We start from the raw sequence: 21202 nt of genomic DNA on the forward strand, positions 1-21202 counted from the left end.
AGCCCACTATACGGTATAGGGTTTTCTTATTGTTGAAGGTCATATTGTTCTCTATAATTACTTACATCCAGTTATTTCGTGTCATTTTCATATCTCACTACATCTCTTTTTATATATTAACCAAGAGAAACACACTTTTTGCAATCGAGATTGACTTTCGTTCCCTCAGCGGTATTCGGAATCAACCAGCTGTGTTATAGTGGCATGACCAACTGAACTATGTCAAGTGCCTAAAACAACCGGCCAAGTAGTTATTTTTTTTAAATTTTAATAGGCAATGATAGAAAAAAGAACTTCACTAGTCTGGTAAAGTGTTCTCATCGGCTTAAAGAGGGTGTAATTACTGGGTTAACGAAATAATAATAATAATAAAAAAACAATGAGTAAAACATAAAGAACAGAGAAAAATTGGCCGAAAAAAGATCAGAGAAAATAGGGTGCTAGTGGAAACTGGGGGCTGGCTTTATTCAGATTAGTATATCTTTGTCATTCGTTTCTATTGCAATACAATAAAGAATATAAAGGATAAGTGTGGCATATCGGCAATGTCAGAGCGAGATTTTCAATCCATTAGCATAAGGTCTTAACCACCTAACTATGATCATATGAAGATAACAAGTCATTAAAATGTTTTAATGTTTTAAAACTTTATTACAAATCATTAGAATATACGAGTTGCATTTGAGATATAATGTTTATGTACATTTGTATCGATACAATAATCGAGTCAAACATCTCTCAAACATCTCTCTCTATCTCCCAGACACACAAACACTCAAACACACACAAACGAAAAACACACATACACAAACACTCTTATGAGTACAAATATAACAATATAAATCGCTCGGAAAAAATGATTAGATTTCATATTCTATCTATTAATTTGAGTTTATAAAATTGTAAATAAATGAAGTAAAAACGTGTATGAATGCATTCTTTTGAAGAGAAAATAGTTGAATGCTTAATTCAAATAAAAAATGGAAATCATAATTAAATGTAGATAAAAGCATTGTAACGGAAAAGGCACTCTACTGTTTCCATAAAACCAAAAACATACGATAAACTGAGTAAAGATTGTCAGCGGATCATGTAAACGGTGAGCTGCCTGCAGCAGAACTTTAATTCTTACTCCTTTAAAACAAGTTTTATATACAATTGCGCTATGGGACTTTTGGGTGAAGCTTATGTCGCCCTATACATTGTGTATTGTCTGATTTCATCAGATTCAGTATCTAACAGTTCACTCACATTAATTTCCTTTATTAATTAATCACATCAAATCTTTGAGCTTTTGTGAGAAAAATATTGAACAAATTCGTCCTCAAAGTGTTTTTGTTCTTTCGGTGAAAGAAGACGTATTAAGAACTTTCTCCGTGGCGACCTCAGCGATTCGTCCACTCTCATATGACACTGGCTGTCTAATGTTTTCATTGATATCATCACTATTTAGAATACATGTAGTACATTGAGTATGACATTTCGAAGGTATTTGTTCTAGAAATTCGTTGCTAACTTCTTGATTGAAAATACATGTCTGACAACTATTAACATTGTGTATACTCCCATAATGCTTCGACAAGCTGCCATTTTCTGACACAACAATATTGAAGCCGTTCGATTTCTTTCTCCTCTCGCTAGAAGTTCTGCACACATCCGGTATTGAATGTATCTTCGTCGATCCAGTACCAAAATGGTTTTCCGGATGCAAATTTAAACTGTTGCCCTTTTCATTCAGTTGATTTTGAAAATGTTGCTTTTGTATTAAGCCTTTTGAATTATTGTGTCGAATATCCACATGTTTACGAGGTAATAAAGGATTCAAATCTTTATTAATCAATGGCGAAACGGAAGATGGACTAGGTGTCACAGGACTTGATATACCAGAGTCACTTGAGCAAGCACGATTGAGTTTTCTAAAATTATCGGATGAGATATTCAATCGGAACGGATTTCGTAGTAACGTCCGGATTCGTTTTGAGCTTTGATGATGCGACAAGTAATCATCGGAACTGACCGAGTCGCACGGTTGAATCGAGACATGGCTGTTGTAGCTCGATGAAATACTATCACTACATGATGAAATATCTGTTGACTTACTCTCTGAAGAACTTATTGAACTTATGTGTTCCGAGGAAGAACTTGTTTGCTTTTTAGGCATTGAAAGCTTTAGTTGCTTCCAGAACTTTTCTAGCTTTTTGGAATCAGATTCGCCTGGCCATTCAATGTACGTAACACTACTTAATATAGCCTTTAAGTTCTTGTCAATTTTCAAGTTCGATATTTCCTCAAGTATAACTGGAATTATTCTATGTTTCATTTTTAACATTTCATGTTGTGCTTTCTGATATTCAAGTCGACACCATTCACTCTCAATATAACTCTTTGAAATAACCATGATTGTTCTCCTGCTATCTTCAACAGCTCTGATGATATTGTTTGCAATTACTGGAAAAAAGGAGAAACTCATATAAGAAAATCGTACTAAAGTTTTATTTATGTTTATATAACTATATATATGTATGTGCTTCTGTGTATGACTTTGTAGTTGGATTTGCTTATTTACTTCGGAATATATAGATTGTTTTTTGTGCGATTCCATTCGAACGTTATATTTAAAAGCGTGTAATTGCTCACTATTTAGTGAAAATAGCCCCAAAGTACATGTATATGGATAATGCCCTTATACTTTTTTTTGTTACTGAAAATTTCTATTTAGAATATTTAACAATTATTGTTATATTTGTTCAAATATTCATTCTTTAAATGTTTTAGCCTTGCTTAATATAGTATGTGTACTTATAATTTAGACTAAATATTCAGATTGTTTACGGAATGTATACAATTTCGTATGCTTCGGTGTTTAATATATGTGTATTCAAACTGTGTAGTAACTGCAGAAATTATATTAAGTATGCAAAACATTGATCGTATAAATTAGAATCTTATTTTTGCGTGGATGAATATCAAGTTGTTTGGGTTTACTAGGTCGTCTGCTTCATGTTCAAATTTGTATAATCTCTAAACAAATGTACTGTCTTACGTAATCACATAAATAAATAGTCACGGATGTATTTTTTAATTGGTAATAAGCATCAGACACAAAAAGCTCAGAAAGTTCTGCAGGAATGGATTTTATATTCCGTATTATACAATGTTCTAATAAAAGTAGGGTTTCAAAAATCCACCATCTCAGAAATGTATATAAGCATGCAATATAATTATTTAAAGGGCATTAGCTACGAAAATAACAAAACATCAATTAAAATATGATTTTTTTTTTGTTTCAAACATTTATTTAAAAAAAAGGAATATACAATTACTTTTCGCTTTTAAAGCAATTAGTTCAGTTAAATTTCGTGGAAATAAACAACACTTTTATAATTGGTGCTTGTGTTATATTGGTGTTCCACTATTTCGGGTTATGTGGAGGGTTGGGCACCTGCTTACATGTTTTACCCCTCCACATTGTATGTGTGCCTGTACCAAGTCAGGAGCTTGTGATTGAGCGGTTGTTCCGTGTTGCTGTGATACATATTTTTTTTTCGTTCATTTATTTTTTGGCGGTCAGTTTTCTCGTTTGAATTTTTTTACATTTGACATTTTGGGGCCTTTTATATCTGACTATGTAATATGGTCTTTGCTCATTGTTGAAGGCAGTACGGTGACCTTTAGTTTTAAATTTCCATGTCATTTGGTCTTTTGTGAAGAATTGTCTCATTGGCGATTATGCCACATCTTCTTTTTATACATACATGTAAAGCGATGATAGTATATAACTTGAAATGAAAGAGAAATAGAAAAAAAATCTTATTTTCCGATTACATGTGCATGACTATTTATTTTATATAAGCATGGGAAGTCATCAGTCTTCAGAGGTCATCTCTATATATAATTTGATAGCGAATGGTCTAAAATACTCACGAAATAATGATTTAATATAAAAAATGCCTCTGTTGTTAATTGTTTCTTTAAGGCATAATAATCAATTGAATATACGTTTTAGTATGTTATAAATCATATATGAGAATTTGGGTCATCGTCAAACATGAATTTGTCAGTTAATGCCCCTTTAATGTTACAATCAACTCACGAAGTCCTTTTACTTGTAAAACCGTAAAAAGTGTTAAATTTGAACTCGCTTCTGGAAAATTTAAATTGAGATTATTTACTAGTTTACAGTATGCATAAATTTGTAGCTTTTTCACCTATAAGTGAAGTTTTTATTCAAATTAAACAAATTAACAGTGCACCGAGTACTGGTGACAGTTTACATGTATGTTAACTTATGCATGTAATTAACGGTCTTTTGGTGCTTTGGCGTTGACTTAAAAAAATAAGCACTCAATATAAAAGATAAGTTGCTTGCAAGTAAAAAATTTATGTTGCCAGTGTTCACGGAATTGGTGTCACTCACAAGGATGACAAAATCCGAAAGTTTGTTGAATGTTGATGAAACCTATCCGACTTTGAATATTGTAGATTGTTTACACTCACATTACTATTTAAAACAAATGATATCAAAATTATCATATTTTTTATCCGTGGTATACACTGCTGTTAGAGAGAATTTGAAAATCAATAATTATGGCAATTGTAAATGAATTAATTTGAATTTGTGAGAGAAAAAAATCCAACATATTAAATTACAAGCTAGTAAATATAAATTTGATTAATACTCTTCATGTTTATTTTTGGCCCCGGAATGAGCATCCGAATTATTTCATGATTGAAGTTTTTAGCATTAAACATTTTGTGTTTCGACTTTTTGTTCTAAAATTAAAACATGGTTAAAACAATTTATTGGAGTGGTACTCTACTTAAAGATTTAGAAAATTGGCTTATTTGAATTCTAAGTAATAGCGCGCGATTATTTCAAAACACCACATCTTCTTTGTTATTCATCTTGAAACGGAACTAGAAAATACCCTAATCTCTTCTACATGTACTTAAGATATTACTAATTATCCTTTAGATATGTTACTGGGAATTCATCTAGAAAATGTCTGATGAATGATCGTTAGAGGATGGTCATTTGATATTCTAATAGAGACCAGGAGGAGTTTTTGGGCAGATTGACTATTTATTTTCATTTGTTGCTATGCTAGCTTATTTGTTTCGCAGCATTGTTGTGCTATTCACTATTGTATTAAATATTTCCTGTTACAAAATTTTCATTTTCATCCTAGTATCTTTAAGTTTTCATATTTCTCCAGTCTTCCGCCTAGACAATCAGAATGATGGTCGCCCGCTCAAACACTATCATCAAAACAGTACAAATAATTTATTATCGACATGATTACTATTTCAAATATGTAACTTACCATCTCCTGGAGTAAAGTCCCTGAAGTGCAGACAAAGCTTGTATCCCATTTCTAGCTCTAGTTTCGGATACAACTGTTTCAATACGAAATCTTGATCTGTCTTTGAAGACTTGTATGAGATGAAAGCGTCATAACTTTTCCCATCTATAATAAAAATTGTACAAAATATAAACTGTCAGCTATTTAGAACTAAGGAAGATATTACGCCTTTAGTATACACATGTAATGTATGAGGGTATGAATGTAAAGGGGGAAATGGGGGGTGGGGGCATGTCTGTGTTCTTTAACTTGTTTATGCCATTTTTGTCTATTCTTTATACTTTTTGCCCATTATTCTCTATTCTTTATATGTTTGCACCTTATTATTATTTATTCTTTATTTATTTTGTCTAATTTCCCTATTCTTTATAATTTTTGCTAGATTATTGTTTATTTTGTAAAACCCTATCACACCCTCATGTATACATCCATAGGTATTATAACATTAAATATTGGTTGTCTTATTTTTTCCCTCGATTTATGCAATTTGGTAATAACGATAGATTTTTGAAAGCCTCAGTCTATCAAGTCATAATGTTGAATTATAATTTTATCCTCTACTATACGAGTTATCTCCCCTTATTTGGCAAAGTTGAAAAAAATCAATCAAACAAAAAATGTTGTGTTTTATAGACAATACAGCCGTTAATATGACAAAACACATAATTGTCTATATTAACATGAAGTCTTACACTTGAACTACATAGAAATTTGCATATTTCATTAAAGATCTAGTTTTATCTTTTACTTCAAACTAGCTTCATTAATGACGATAACGTATTGTTAAACATATTCATACGCTTGAAACACGCGTTTATTGTTTGGTTGCCATATGAATGACGTACACAACACGTGTACTTATAGTCGCACTTTAAAAAACACGACAGCATACGTTCATATTGTAGAAACAAGAGACTTGAGCGTTTAAATCGTTTGGTTGTCTTCTGAATGACGTATAACACACAACAAATCATGTCCTTTTATATACACTCTATAAAACGACATCATACGTTCATACTCTCAAAACACATGTCTTGCTTAATTAAATCGTTTGAATGACGTATAAAACGAATGTACTACTTTAATTCACAAACACACAAAAAAAAACTGCTTCCATACGTTTATATGAAAGACAGTCTGTTACTAAACTGTACCTTCGTACTGACATTTGTGTTTGTTATCCAAAACGAATGTCAAGTTATAATCATATAAACCGCTGTAATTGTGAATTTTTAATTACTTAACAGGTACAATCAAATTGCATGATATATAAGCTAACCGCATCGATGAACTTGTGGTAACGTCTTCACTAATAGTAAGAGCAGGGGAGGTCGCGCGTTCGACCCTTGGTGAATAATACATTTGCTGGTTTATAAGCCAATCCCATGGTTATTGAAAGTAGGAGAGAAAAAATGGCAGGATGGGAATCAAAATAATATCTGCGTTGGAATACTTTGTCAAATCACAGACTTATTACATAAATAATAAAAATCCGCATGCCGTTTTTGTATGTAACAGGATAGATGAAAAATAAACATCACAAAATATTTTTTTTCATTTTGAATATCTTTGGAATATTGCTTGTTGAACGTGAATTAGAATCCTTTCATAACTTATATAGCAAGCCTTAGTTATGTTTTCTCTTTTAATTGCCCCCCCCCCCCCCCAAATAGACTTTGAAATCAGAAGATGTGGTAGAATTTTCGAAGAGACAACTGTACAGCACAACATAAGAAAAAAAGGTAAAAATCAGCTAAAAATGGCTTTACACAAAAGATTGGTACGGAAAACATAAACAAAACAAACTTGCATAAAAACAGAAGACACATAGTACTGTCTAGTAGTTACCTAACATTTAACTAGCTCAAAGCAAATTGCACCTTATATATAAATACCCGGAGTAATTAAAGCTTATTACTATACGTAATTTCATGTATTTTTTTTGTCTGTATGTTGACCGATGGTTGTTCCTTTAAATTTGGACTTTCGTTGACAGTTGTGTCTTTGACTATCCTTGTTTTTGTAATTAACTATGCTTTCGGTTAAGTCATACACATACCTACATGGCTATGGTCTTAAGAAAAAAATCCACTCATACATTTTTTCATGAATATCTTTTATATATTTAAGTAAATTCTCTCAGTTTAAAATTTTAATTTTTAGTAAATATTAGTATTATAAAACAAGTTATCATATGATGTTATTTAATTGAAATAGAATGCGAAACTTCCAGGCAAATTAATTTTTAAATGAAAAGGATAAAATGCAGAACTTCCAATATATTAGCATAACATTTAGCTTACCATCATCTTCGTAATGTTGAAAATAATGTAAAATCTTCATAACAAACAGTCTTCTCTTTTTCCAAATACAGTAAGGTAATATAACCATCAGGCCAATAAGGAGTGAACCTATGGCAACACACACCCCAGTCACGTACCAGTGGTACAGTATTTCGTCTTCTGAAAAAAAAGTTAAACAATATTGGTTTTGTATTTTTTCCCTAAATTTGTGTCCGCCATATTGGGATGATCGTAATTGCAGTTACGATCATCACGTTGACACCAGTGATTTTTTATTTATTATGGTATATGTTGACAGTTTGTTTCAACAAACTTGCAAGCATCGCTTTGTAAATTTACCAATCACAGAAACAAAATTCTACTGAGTAATATGTGAACTGAACTTAAACGTGTTTGTTCTTCTTTTAGTGTTTCTTTAATATGCATTAGCCCTACGGATTAAAAAGGTTATTCCACTTTTATAGGAGTCGTTTAGTATTTAAAGCCTCTTTCTGACTTATAAAGGTTCAAAGAATTTTAGGTTAAATAGGTAAATTTTTCTTACTTTATTCTTTACAATTTTGATATAACTAAGAGGGTTTTTTTCTTTCAAGGGGGTTATTGAAGCATGCTTTAAGTTATCTCAACTGAACCTTCGTAAATGCTAGCTAGGACCGTCTAATGCTACCATCGGTCATTGCTGCTAAATTTAAATTTGTTACTTATGATGTTTTCGTGAAATATTGCTTTGTTTTATTGTCCTTTGTTTCCTTCTGGATTCGAAAGACGTGGGCTGTACTTTGAAATAATTCTTTTAAACTATGTGGTTCAAATTTCTTGAAATTTTTACTTTTTTTTCAAACGGTCAAAAGTTGTCAAACTTTAAGAAAATTAAACTAGCCAATTATGTTTCAAAGTGTTGGGTACCCATTTAATTCAACGTACAAAGTAAGTTTACCAACTGTCACATTTTTATCTTAACAGGTTTATCATAGTTAAAGTACATAAGTACTTCATCAACTAAACTATCCTTAAACTGAATATACTTTCATTAATTAAACTAAGCGAGTTGTCCCTTTTCATTATTTATCAATGTTCACCACAACTGGCATACAACATTTAGTTCTAATTGTTTTAACTGAAACTAGTATTTTTCATCTCTTTCAAATGTCAGCGAAAATGATAGATATAGAAAAGACATAGAAGTATTATTCAAAGTTACTGGTTATAAATTAAAAACACATTTTGTAACAACGGCTGTATTTTGCTTTTTTAGGTCATGTAGGAAATAAACATCGGTTTTACTTTCAAATTGTAAAAATAATATGGTTAGAAATGGTTAGTTGGGAATTTATGTTTCTTCTGCTTTTTTACACGTTCATGTTATATATTGTGGAGAAATTGTGACTTTGATAGTGCTAAATGCAAAATGGTAGACAAAAATGGTTAACCGTCACAAAAGACATGATAAGGGTTGGTAGTCAACTGGGGCATTTCTTTCTATTATACATAATTCGTTAGACTTTGTGACATAAATAGTACCAATGAAAATTGGTGACAAAAATAGGGATTTGATTATAAACTGAGTGGATCGGGTGACTTAAAAAGTAAAATCATAAAAATACTGTGCTCCGTGGAAAATTCAAAAAGGAAAATGGCAAAATCAAAAGCTCAAACACATCAAACGAATGGATAACAACTGTCATATTGACTTAGAACAGGCATTTTCTTATGTAGAAAACGGTGTATTAAACCTGGTTTTATAGCTAGCTAAACCTCTCACTTTTATGACAGTCACATCAAATCCCATTAAATTGACAACGATGTGTGAATATAACACACATACGTTTATGTTTGGCCTTATCATTATATGAAAACGTGCCTATTTGATCGAAAAATAACCTTAAAAACACATGCATCATTTCCACACGATATTTCTACTTGTAAATGTTAGTCATGAATGACGTTCAGGAAACTACATGGTATTATTATTACATAAATGCAAAAATAGCGCTTTGTCATGTTGATGAATTGTTTTTTTCAGAAGTTATCGTATAATTTATTGAACTTATATTTTCTATTTTATCTCCTTAATCTCGTTTATTATGATTTATTTCGAATTGGTAATAAATTTAAGTGTTTTAATCATTTCAGTGCATATTTAAATCGGATCCAACTAAAAACTAAATATGAATTTACCACACATTAATTAAAATGTCGGCATGTGATAACTACTTAACTTGAAATTTTTGCCTTTATTTTGATCCTATAAAAACAGATTCCCTTACAGTAACTGTACATGTATAAGGGTTTAGATGAGGGTTTTAAAAAAAATGATAAAAATAATGGCCAAAAAATAAAGAGAATAGAAAGCCTTGAACCAAAAGGAAAAATAAAAGAGTATAATGAGGTACTACGATATAATCTATAAAAAATAATGGGCAAAAGATTTAACGAATAGAGAAGAATGAACTGAAAAAAAAAGAAAAAGAATAACGAGGTGCTGAAATATATGGAATAGAAAATAATATACAAAGAATATAAATAATAGACAAAAATATTATAAAGAATTAAAAGATACAGAGATGAAAATCCCCCATCTAGATCCTCCTTAATTCCTTTTATTGTTAAACATGAACATGTGCAGAAAGTAGCCTATATGGATGGTATATTTTCATTTTTTTTTTTTACTTAATAAGCTTCTTGTTATTAAATTTTAAAATATCAAACTTTAACTATTACGAATGGATAAAATTTACTATCAACAGGATATTGTGGTTGAATCTATAATTTCAAAATATGACATCTGGGAGTGGACAACCTTGTAGCAGAACGTATGATATTATTTATGAAATATATCACCTGTTTTTATAGCACCTTACATTTCACAATTAGTATCAAGTAATAACAATCCAATGATGTAAAAGTAAGGGATTGAAATACAGCAACATAACGATACTAGCATACAAAACGATATCTAGGTCAAATTCATTTATCTAAACGAAAAGGAGTCTATACAAAATACACTGCTGTCGAAAGTCTAAAAAAAGTTGTAAATACATTAAACAGAAACTATATGCTATGAACAGCAAGTTCTCCATACAAAAAAACATGGAGTTATGACATAGGACATATCAATGCATACGTAAATGCATGTTTATAGTATGTTCCTATTGTATATTCATGTATTGACAATTGTTCATTTCAACTGCTCAAGGAGAACTTATGTTAAGGCGAGGTGTTTATGTCCTATAAGTTCGTATTAAAATGACATTCCTCGATAATATATTGTTTGTTTCGGTTATAACACACTTATATAATTTGTAGTGCAATTCTTATGTTTATTTTGTTTATTGATATAAAAATACTGTGCAGATAAATAAAGGCAACAGTAGTATACCGCTGTTCAAATCTCATAAATCAATGGACAAAAAACAAAATAGGGGTAACAAACTAAAACCGAGGGAAACGCATTAAATATAAGAGGAGAACAACGACACTACACTAAAATGTAACACACACAGAAACGGACCAAGCATCAGACAAAATCCCACGAGAATAACAAATATAACATCAAAACCAAATACATGAATTTGGAAGTATTCCAATTGTATCATATACCCTTTCTTGACGAAGTGTCTAATAATACAAGTGAGGATCATATATTACCTACCATTTGGAGCAACTATTTTGGTTGTACAGTAGGGTCCAGTGAAATCAGAATCGCACTTGCATTTAGAGGTGCCATTTATTTTGTCAATTATTTTACAGCTCCCATGCAGTCCACAATCTCTCGTACATCTTTCATCACAAAAGGAACCAGTATAGCCAAATTCACAAAGACAAAAAAAACTCTTCCGTTTCCCTTCTGATTTAGTTTTTGGTTCAATTTTTATGCACACACCCCGTTCACATGTCAAGCCTCCACCACAATTGGAATTTAAATCAGAGCAAGTATAATTATAACTCTCTATGTAACTTTCAACACATTTCCCTCCATTTTGACAAGTATTGCGACATTCATTCCATAACGTTTGTCGACTTTGAAAGTTTTCGGGATTGTTATGAATTGTTGCATTTCCTTCAGATGTTTCGTTGTATCGGTTTGGATCGGTTACTGGTACAAATAACCGATCCGTGAAAGAGCTGTTCGGAACTCTGTCATCTTGTTTTGTAGCAGTATGGCGACGGCGAGACATGAAATGATCACTTGACCTAGTATGATTTTTTATGTCATCTATTTCGATGTCACACCATCTTCCAGTAGTATTCACAGGACAAACACAGCTTGCAAAACATGTACGACTATCCAAGACACAATGTCCACGGTTACAATTTGTAAAAACACAAAAGTCTAAACAATTTTTTCGAGGCGGTCGAAATTCGGGTTTTCCAACAGATCGTATACGAATAATTGAAGAATTTGTTATATCAATATAAATAATAATCGCATATACTACATGCAGCCAAGAACAATAAATAACCATGTCGGAACCTATCAACGCTACACATACTAACAGTCCATGAATAGTATAGTTCTACATGATATGTCTTTAAAAACTTAAATTATATAAAAACCTGATATAAACAGAACAACGAAAATAAATGTTTTTGTTGTATTTCACAATATCATAGACTCCATTTTATGTTTTGAACTAACGAAAACATGTCGTTAAAAGTTCATATATAAGTTTTTCTCTAGCAAATTGAGAAATTTAAGACACAAAAGCTTATGTACTATACTCCATATCAAGATCATGATTATTTCTTTCCATCCTCATCCAAAATTAAGATAATAAGTACTAATACAAACTCCGCGAAAAATAATTACAACTTCTTTTGTGTCAAAACAGAAAAAAGATATTATTTAGTAATAAAAAGTGAATACACAGTAGATTTGTCGTCATTTTACCTGTGGGTCATACTAATTTATCATACTTGACACATTGTGACGTGAACAGTTATATCGGAGCCTGATGTGGGCTCAACTATACTAATTGCACAATTCATCAACAAAAATTTCAGATTATTTTGCCGTTGGCAATTTACAGATTTAAGTGCATTTTCTATTTTGTTACGCAAAGAGTTTATTTACTTGGATTTTTTCTTAAATTTTTAATGTACGAAGCGATGAGGAGATAACTCATTTGCTTGACATCTTCTGAATATATTAAACTTTAAAACCGTACATAAATTTCACTTACGAAAGAACTTTTGAATATTTTAATTTTAATTTAATGTTTAGTTTTAACAGAATATAAAAACAATTATTCGAAAAATATCTTCATATAATGTTCATTGGTAAAGTAGTTGCTCGGACGGAGTTTGTTCTATTACTTATAAAATATTTGAAGCCCAAAAAATGCCGGTTACCTATAAACGACAATTTTATATCTAGTTTCGCAGGTTAGCTGATATCGGAAATCTCTGGAAAGCTTGAAAAATTGTTTCAATTGTCAATGTGCATATTTTAAAATAAAGTTGTTCCTGTTTTGACAAGAAATTGATTATGTCGTCATAGTACAAAAATATAAACTTATGTTACCACTAATTAATGGAGCTAGAATCTTAAAGGTGTGTGTATAGAATGATCAATTTTATTGTAATACTGGCTTATTCTAAAAGGATTTTTCAATGTCATATTATTTTTCAATTTCATATCATTTTTCAATTACAAATTTTATTTGAATAATAGATTGAAAAAGCTATCTATATGTTGCTTTTCTGTAAATATTGATAATGCATTTTCCCATAGGAACTCCCTTTACGGCTAAAACTGCCTAGAATGGAAAGTTCAGATGCACTACACTTTTTTTCAAAGGTCAAAATATAGGGCTATTCCTACCTCGACTGTATGGTTACCATAGATTTCAATATAAACAATATTTACATGTATATTTTCTGGTAACTTTCCTAAGTTATGTTTCTATGAGATGCAAAAGAGGGACGAACGATACCAGAGGGACAGTCAAACTCATAAATCGAAAATAAACTGACAACGCCATGGCTAAAAATGAAAAGGACAAACAGGCAAACAATAGTACACATAACACAACATAGAAAACTAAAGAATAAACAACACGAACCCCACCAAAAACTAGGGGTGATCTCCGGTGCTCCGGAAGGGTAAGCAGATCCTGCTCCACATGTGGCACCCGTCGTGTTGCTTATGAGATAACAAATCCGGTAAATAGTCTAATTCGGTAGGTCACATTTATGAAAGGGAAGGGGATTGTAGTTACGACGTAAGGAACATATCCGATATCATTTGTGAAACGGTTATTCCATAACGGTCAACCAACTCGTGATGGCGTCCGTAAAATTTACGAAGAGATGATTTCAACTTCACCATTTGGAACTCTTGATTTAATAGCTTTCTTGTGAGCAACAACCCTCTATCAAGAAAATCATGATAGGAAATGCAAGCACGGGAATATCGTATCAATTGGGAGATATATACCCCGTATGCAGGTGCTGCTGGAATGGTGCTACTTAGAAATGGAAAGTTCACAATTGGAAAGCTGAAATCATCTCTTTTGTCGTAAAGTTTTGTTTTCAATCGACCCTCATTGTCAATTTCTAGATGTAAGTCAAGATATGAGGCCGAGTGTATCTGTTGTATCCTTTATCTCTAGTTCAATGGGATAGATGCGTTCGACATAGTCACCAAATTTTGAATTATTTAGTGAAAGAACATAATCTATATAGCGGAAAGTAGAGTTAAAGGATATTGCTAACTTTTATCTTTCTTCCTAATAAGTTTCTGTATAAAGTCAGCCCCATTATAATAAAGAAACAAGTCGGCAAGAAGAGGGGCACAATTCGTTCACATTAGAATGACGATAGTCTGTTGAAAAACACGTCCTCCGAACGTAACAAATATGTTGTCAATCAAGAAATCAAGCATCTTGATAATGTCAGTTTCAGAGATTTTTTTGTTTGAATCAGAGTGATCCTTTACAAAGTAGGATGTATCCCTTCCGAAGACAAGATACTTGTATCTTCGTTGGCCATTCTTTTTTATGAAACAAAGCAATACCAACTCTTTCAATTTGTCTTTTAGTTGCAACCTACAGATCAGAACTGGGAACCAGTATGTAAACAAAATTTATTTTCTATGAATATTCTAAATCTCCCCAAAAGAGGCGTGGTTTGAGAAACAGCTGTACTCATAGTATTTACAAAGTGCAACCTAAAGACGGCTGTATAATTTTGCATTAGTAATATAAAAAATCATCACCGTTTTACACTACTATAACTAATGCTTAATTGTAAAATCTACTACATCGTCTCTTTAAACATAGCTTTTATTTCTACAAAAATGAGTAACGTAGATACAAATTACATGTTTTAGATGATAAAAGAACATCAATTTGCAAAGAACTACGCCGATTCTTAAAAAAATCCCATAAAAGACGAGATCGCCAAAATCCAAAAAACAAGAATCTATTTCAAGTTTGATGATTCAACATTCTTTTTTTAGCAGAAATATAGCATCTGATATGAAATGTTACGATCTTGCATATTAACACTATACTGACTCCGGCAACATACGTATGCTTGTTGTCCATCAATTTAATGTGTTTGAGCTTTTGATTTTTCCTTTCGATTAGGGACTTTCATATTTCCCCAGAGTTCAGTATTATTGTGATTTTACTTTTTACGATTAGATTGATGTGTTTGAGCTTTTGATTTTTGCCGTTTTATTATTGAATTTTCATTACGAGTTTTCCTCGGAGCTCGGTATTTTTGTTATTTTTCTATTTACCCTGTCGACACATCTGATCTTGTCCCTTTCTGGAGTTCATGCGATTCCTTCGGTTTAAGTTTGTCGCTTGATTTGTGTCTCCCTTTAATCAAATTACGAGATTTGAACATCAGTAACATAGTGTCACATTTATCAGCTATATGTGACGTTAAGATAAAGGTCTACTCTGGAGAACATGGAAGAACACATTGGCATTATACGGTCTAAAGAAGACCAAATTTTTTGTATACCAGACTCTTTTGATATGTTTTTGTAAGGGTGACACCTTTACTAATTTGAATGAGATACACAAACTGTCGTATCCAGGGTAACTTTTCATGTAACTAAAGCAAATTGAACACCTAATAGAATAAGGAAGCACTCTCCACCAAAGTATCAGATTAAATTTGCTTGCATATTCAATAAAAACCCCTGCCATATCAATTAGCAAAGCATATAAACCCCTTTTCCGATGTATTTATGAGATTTGTTTTGAGAAAATGATACCATTTTAAGGACTGATAATTGTCTTATTTAATAAATACAGAGTATTGAGTAGAGTCAATAAAAGGATCAAAACGAGAAAACGTAAACGAGCTGTTCGACCAAATATCTTATGTAATAAATTATTGGCCGCGAATAAGACATATCTAGCAACTATCACCGTGTTCACCTTATGCTTAGATGTTCAGATTATAAAAAAAGTAGACTAACAAAAATTTTCACGAACTGAAAAAAGAAATTCAAAACGGAAAATCCTATATGAAATGGCAAAATCAAAAGTTCAAACACAACTTACAAAAGGAAAACAACTGTCACATTCCTGACTTGATACATACATTTCCTTATGTAAAAAATGTTGATTACACTTTGTTTGTATACAAACGTACGACGATAGTTGGTCGATAATCATATAATGATGCTGTTTGGGTAAACGAGATAGTCACTTTAATGAAGATTGTTTATTTCTATGCCACGAGGAGCCCGACACATTTATTTTGATGCATGCCATTCCCTATTTCATGAAGTAGAACATTGGAGATATATTCATGGCTGCTCAAAATATTATTAAACACATCATAGATACTAGAAAAGTTTGCACACCACACTCGCATTTCGTCAAAAGACCAATCAGTATCACTGAAATAAAAAAAAATGTTTACAAGGCCACATAAAGTTGACGAGCATTGTCAACCGAAAATGACGAATATGGTGTTAAAACCAATAAAGTTATACATTCCTGGTCTTTTATTAGCTCATTAAACATAGAAAAATTAAAAAGTTGGTATGATTGCTGTTACGATCAAGTAACAAATATGATTTTTTGCAATGAAATGCAAATACAAAAAGTCCAAGCTATCGTTTACAAAAAACTTAAACTATTAAAGTGTCACATTTCCAGAATTTGATGTTAACGAAGTTGAAAAAAGTTATTTACGTGAAAAGTCTGAAGTTATGTGCATGTTTAACATATGAGTAACACTTTTTTTGAAAACCGAAGTCCCTAGGCGGTCATTTTGTTTTAAACAGTAATGTTTTGGATTCCGCATACCAAAATGGGATTTAAGCTTCTTATGTTGGAACAAGTCCCTTTTACTAATGCTCAAACACTCCAGCAATCGTGATTAAAGGCCTTACTATAATTGGTAATGATTTCATGTGTCTTTGGTAAGAGGCAACCTGAATCGAAGATACAAAACAACTCAAATGAATGTTTGGTATGTCTATAATCCTATGCATATGATGGTCAGTGATAGTGTTTTAAATATGAACACTTCCAAATTTTCGAAAATTAAGTAAAACATTTTCTGTGTCAGAACTATTATCTCTTAAGAAATTACGTTGAGTGCAGAGTTTTATCATTATGTTATTGAAGGCGATATTTTAATGTGCCTGAAAAAATGAAACCCAAAATAATTTTTAAATGTCATTGTAGCTATATTTCTATAATTTGTTTGTATTTTCACCGTTTTTTCTTTTGGTCCAGACTTTGTCTGTTTGTATTGGACTAAAGACAGGAATTTTGTTGCATAGTTTTTAAACGTAATTCAATTTTAAAAATATCGTTGCGTGAAATAATACTTATTGTCGTACGCGTAAATCAGTTTTTTGTGTGGGAGAATGTTTTAATTGAATAATACACTGGCGCCGTAAGGTACAATTAATAGATTATAAACTTACTGTTTACAAAATTTTGCATTTTTGAAATACTAAGGCTATCTACGTCAGCAATAGATTACCTAAGCTTTTTGACAGAATGTTAAGGAAGTTTTTGTCCTCAATACTCTTTAATTTCATACTTTATTTGGCTTTTTTACATTACGGATTCGAGCGTTACCGATGAGTCTTTTGTAGACAAAACGCGTGTTTCGCACTAATACATTTTTTTTTAAATCCTGGTATCTATGATGATGAGTGTGTTTTCCACGTACTGGGTCGATGCACTGCTGTTGGAGTTTATATTCCCCGAGAACATCACCAGCCTAGTACGTAGCCCTTCTGTGTTGACATAAATTATCATTGATATGGTCATAATAATAAATTAACTGTTTACAAAACTTAGAATTTTCGACAAACTAAGGCTTTCTTCCTCAGGAATAGATTACCTTGGTTGTATTTGGCAAAACTTTTAAGATTTCTTTCTCCTCAATGCTCTTCAACTTCGTACATTATTTAGCCTTGTCAACTTTATTTGATTCAGGCGTCACTCATGAGTCTTTTGTAGACAACACGTTCGCCACGCGCTTATACAAATGTTTTAGTCCTGGTATATATGATGAGTGTATTTTCCATCTACTGGGTAGATACCACTTGCATTTTGAAGTTCTAAGACTTTCTTCCTCAGAAATACATTACCTTGGCTGTATTTGGAACAACGTTTAGGAAGTTTAATCCTAAATGCTCATCGACATCGTACTTTATTTGGCCTCTTTAACCTTATTTGATTCGAGCGTCACTTTTGAAAATAAAACGTTGAATCCTCGTATCTATGACGAGTTTATTTACAACCACAGGGTTGATGGCACTGCTGGTTAAGTTTTTATTCCCCGCGGGTATGACCGGCCCAATAGTCAGCACTTCTGTGCTGACATGAATTATCATTGATATGGTCATAATTATAAATTAACTGTTTAAAAAACTTTACTTTGTTTAAATACTTAGACTTTCTATCTGAGGTATAGATCAACTTGGCTGCATTTGGCCTTTTTAACTATTTTTGGGTCAATCATCACTGATGAAACTTTTGTAAATGAAACGCGCGTCTTGCGCTTATACATTCTTTTAATTCTGGTATCTATAATGAGTTTATTTACATTACTTTTTAAAAATATTGATGTTGTCGAGCGTTGCTTAATAGTTATCCCACAAGGACGCGGTATGTCAGTGTAAGATCACCCCGATGGCCGGAGGCCAGAGGGTGATCTAACACTGACACACCAAGTCCGAGTGGGATAACTATTTTACATCCAAGTTGTTTTAGATTAGACGAAAAACCATTTACAATTCATAAAATCTTGTTTAGAACGCCACACAACCATTATAATATACTTTATATATTACTATATGATGTATACCCGAACACGATGAGTAGATACATTGTATCAAACAATGTCAACTCGCCCGCCTTGCTAATCGTCCCATACTATATCGCCACTTTATAAAAAAAATCGCCCCACTCTTTATTACCGACTCGCCCCACTTTCGAAAAAGTGTCAAATTGAACAATCAGTCTGACAACTCACTTATTAACGAAAAAGGTTTAAACCCCACTGAATAATGGTCTGCCAACTCGCCCCCCTTATAAAAAGATCTTGCTTCCTTTAAGTATGTTAAATAACTGTTAGTTCGTATCAAGTCGTCCTGGTGTAGTGGTATGTGTCGTGGCTTGATATGCTAAAGGTCTTGAGTTCGAATAACAGCATATACACTGGATTTTTTCTTCGTGAATTTTGATAGATAGTCTTTTCCGTATAATTAATTATAAGTTTTATAGTGGATTTGACATTCCCGCCAAAATGTTACAGAACAAAGGAAAGCATGCATTACAAAGAAACTCAAACTGGGGTGATCCTGCTCAGATCACCCCTGTTAGAACAAAGGAGCTGATTTCTGGACGGTCAAATAATAACAAGTCCATTTCATCTTAGTCTAGGGTTCTTTAAGTAAGTAAGTAAGTAAGTAAAACTTTATTTGGATTCGGCATATTGACAAACAATACAAACATAAGCTCTAATGAGCTTTTCACCGAATATAAAAACATATGCAATAACAAATAAAACAAGGCATGCAGCATGCAATAAATAATAAGAAACAGCACCAAAAATTAACTCTAAGCAAATAGATAATACATGTATCTTGCAAAATACCAAAACATATATATGAAGCACTAAAATTTTTAAAAATTTTCTGTTTAAAAATTAATTTTTAAATAATTTATGAATTATAAAGTAAAAAATTTCAAATCTTTCAAATTTTAAAAGGTAAAAAACAAAATTTCAGTTGCAACGCAGGCTGTTAATGCAACATGAAAAGCATAAATATTGTAACACAAAGTTATCTACAGGCAGAGCAAAAACATTCTGTTCCACTCCAGGACTGTACAAGACTCTTAAAATGTGAGAAGCTGTTAACAGTCCTGAAGTGGTCAGGTAAGCTATTCCATAAAGTAGCAGCAGCAAAACTAAAAGATTTTTTTCCATATGAGGTAGTTCTTACCTGTGGTACATCCAAAATATTGCTGTATCTAAAAGAATATTTAGTGTGTTTAATTTTTATTAAATTTTGTAAACATACAGGAGCCAAATTATTTAAAATTTTATAAGTCTCAAGTGCCATTGTCCTGATGCGTCTTACTTGTAGGGTTGGAACCTTTGCGTTCTCAAGAAGAGTTTCAGAGGATGATAATTATTCAACAATGATGTAGTCATATAAGTATTACAAACCCTACAAAATATAACAAGATACATATTAAACACATTTATCTAAAAATACTATATCATACTGTGTTACAGTTATTATAACATTACTGCAGATCAACATAATATCAGAACATTGAATGTTTATAGTTCTTATACAATATCTATACACAAGGTGACATGACATGCCTGATGATAATTAACACTTGCAAATATTCACTCATCGTTCATATAAAATCATCAGCCTTGACAATTTAACATACTACTATAATGTCAAGATCATATAACAAAGCACACTCTTTCATAAAGCTGGGAATCTTACCAAAATGAATGCAAGAAACATTCATTTCAAAGTTAAGGATCCAGTTAATCCAAGACACCTCAAAGAGTACAAAATGTAACTTACCATATAAAGTCATGATGTCCTGTTCCAGAATGAATTCCATCACTATACTAATCCATAGAACTTATGGAATTACTAATCAAACACAATATAAAGTCTATGAGCACAAAGTGCATCAAAACATACAAATATATCAGGATCACAACAAATACATCAATCCTCCATTACTGTTTTCAAAACTACCACCAAAACTGGGGGCAAGGCTTAATAAACCAATCAGAATACAAGAAAACCTATACACTCTAGTGAACAGTGAGTACTGATAGTAAAATCAATAATAGGTAAATGCTACAAGGTAAACAGTTAGATTTTATGGATCAATGAATAATCAATAGGCAATCAATGGAATAAAGGTAAACTTAAGTAAACTGCTCTGCAAATGAAAGAATATAATGAATGGTGTCTCAGACTAACCTATAAAACATATAAAATATATAAATGATTAATATGATAAAAATCCACACTACCACATAACCAACAGAATATTTTAT

The 21202-nt window shown here is 31.8% G+C and overlaps 1 protein-coding gene across 2 annotated transcripts; it reads right to left on the reverse strand.

The window, feature by feature from the left end:
• Positions 1–627: 627 nt before the first annotated feature.
• LOC139486957 (uncharacterized) lies at positions 628–21027 on the reverse strand. Of its 2 annotated transcripts, none has more exons than XM_071272006.1 (4): positions 20715–21027; positions 7667–7825; positions 5325–5468; positions 628–2448 (listed from the first exon to the last, which is right to left on the reverse strand). In XM_071272006.1, exons 1-4 carry the CDS (start codon positions 20752–20754, stop codon positions 1325–1327), a joined length of 1467 nt encoding a protein of 488 aa, XP_071128107.1. In that variant the 5' UTR covers positions 20755–21027; the 3' UTR covers positions 628–1324. The 2 variants fall into 2 exon arrangements, with proteins under 2 accessions (XP_071128107.1, XP_071128102.1); XM_071272001.1 differs by lacking the exon at positions 20715–21027 and adding an exon at positions 11319–12520.
• Positions 21028–21202: the final 175 nt, after the last annotated feature.

The sequence above is a fragment of the Mytilus edulis genome, chromosome 1, assembly GCF_963676685.1.
Source record: "Mytilus edulis chromosome 1, xbMytEdul2.2, whole genome shotgun sequence".
Taxonomy (NCBI): domain Eukaryota; kingdom Metazoa; phylum Mollusca; class Bivalvia; order Mytilida; family Mytilidae; genus Mytilus; species Mytilus edulis.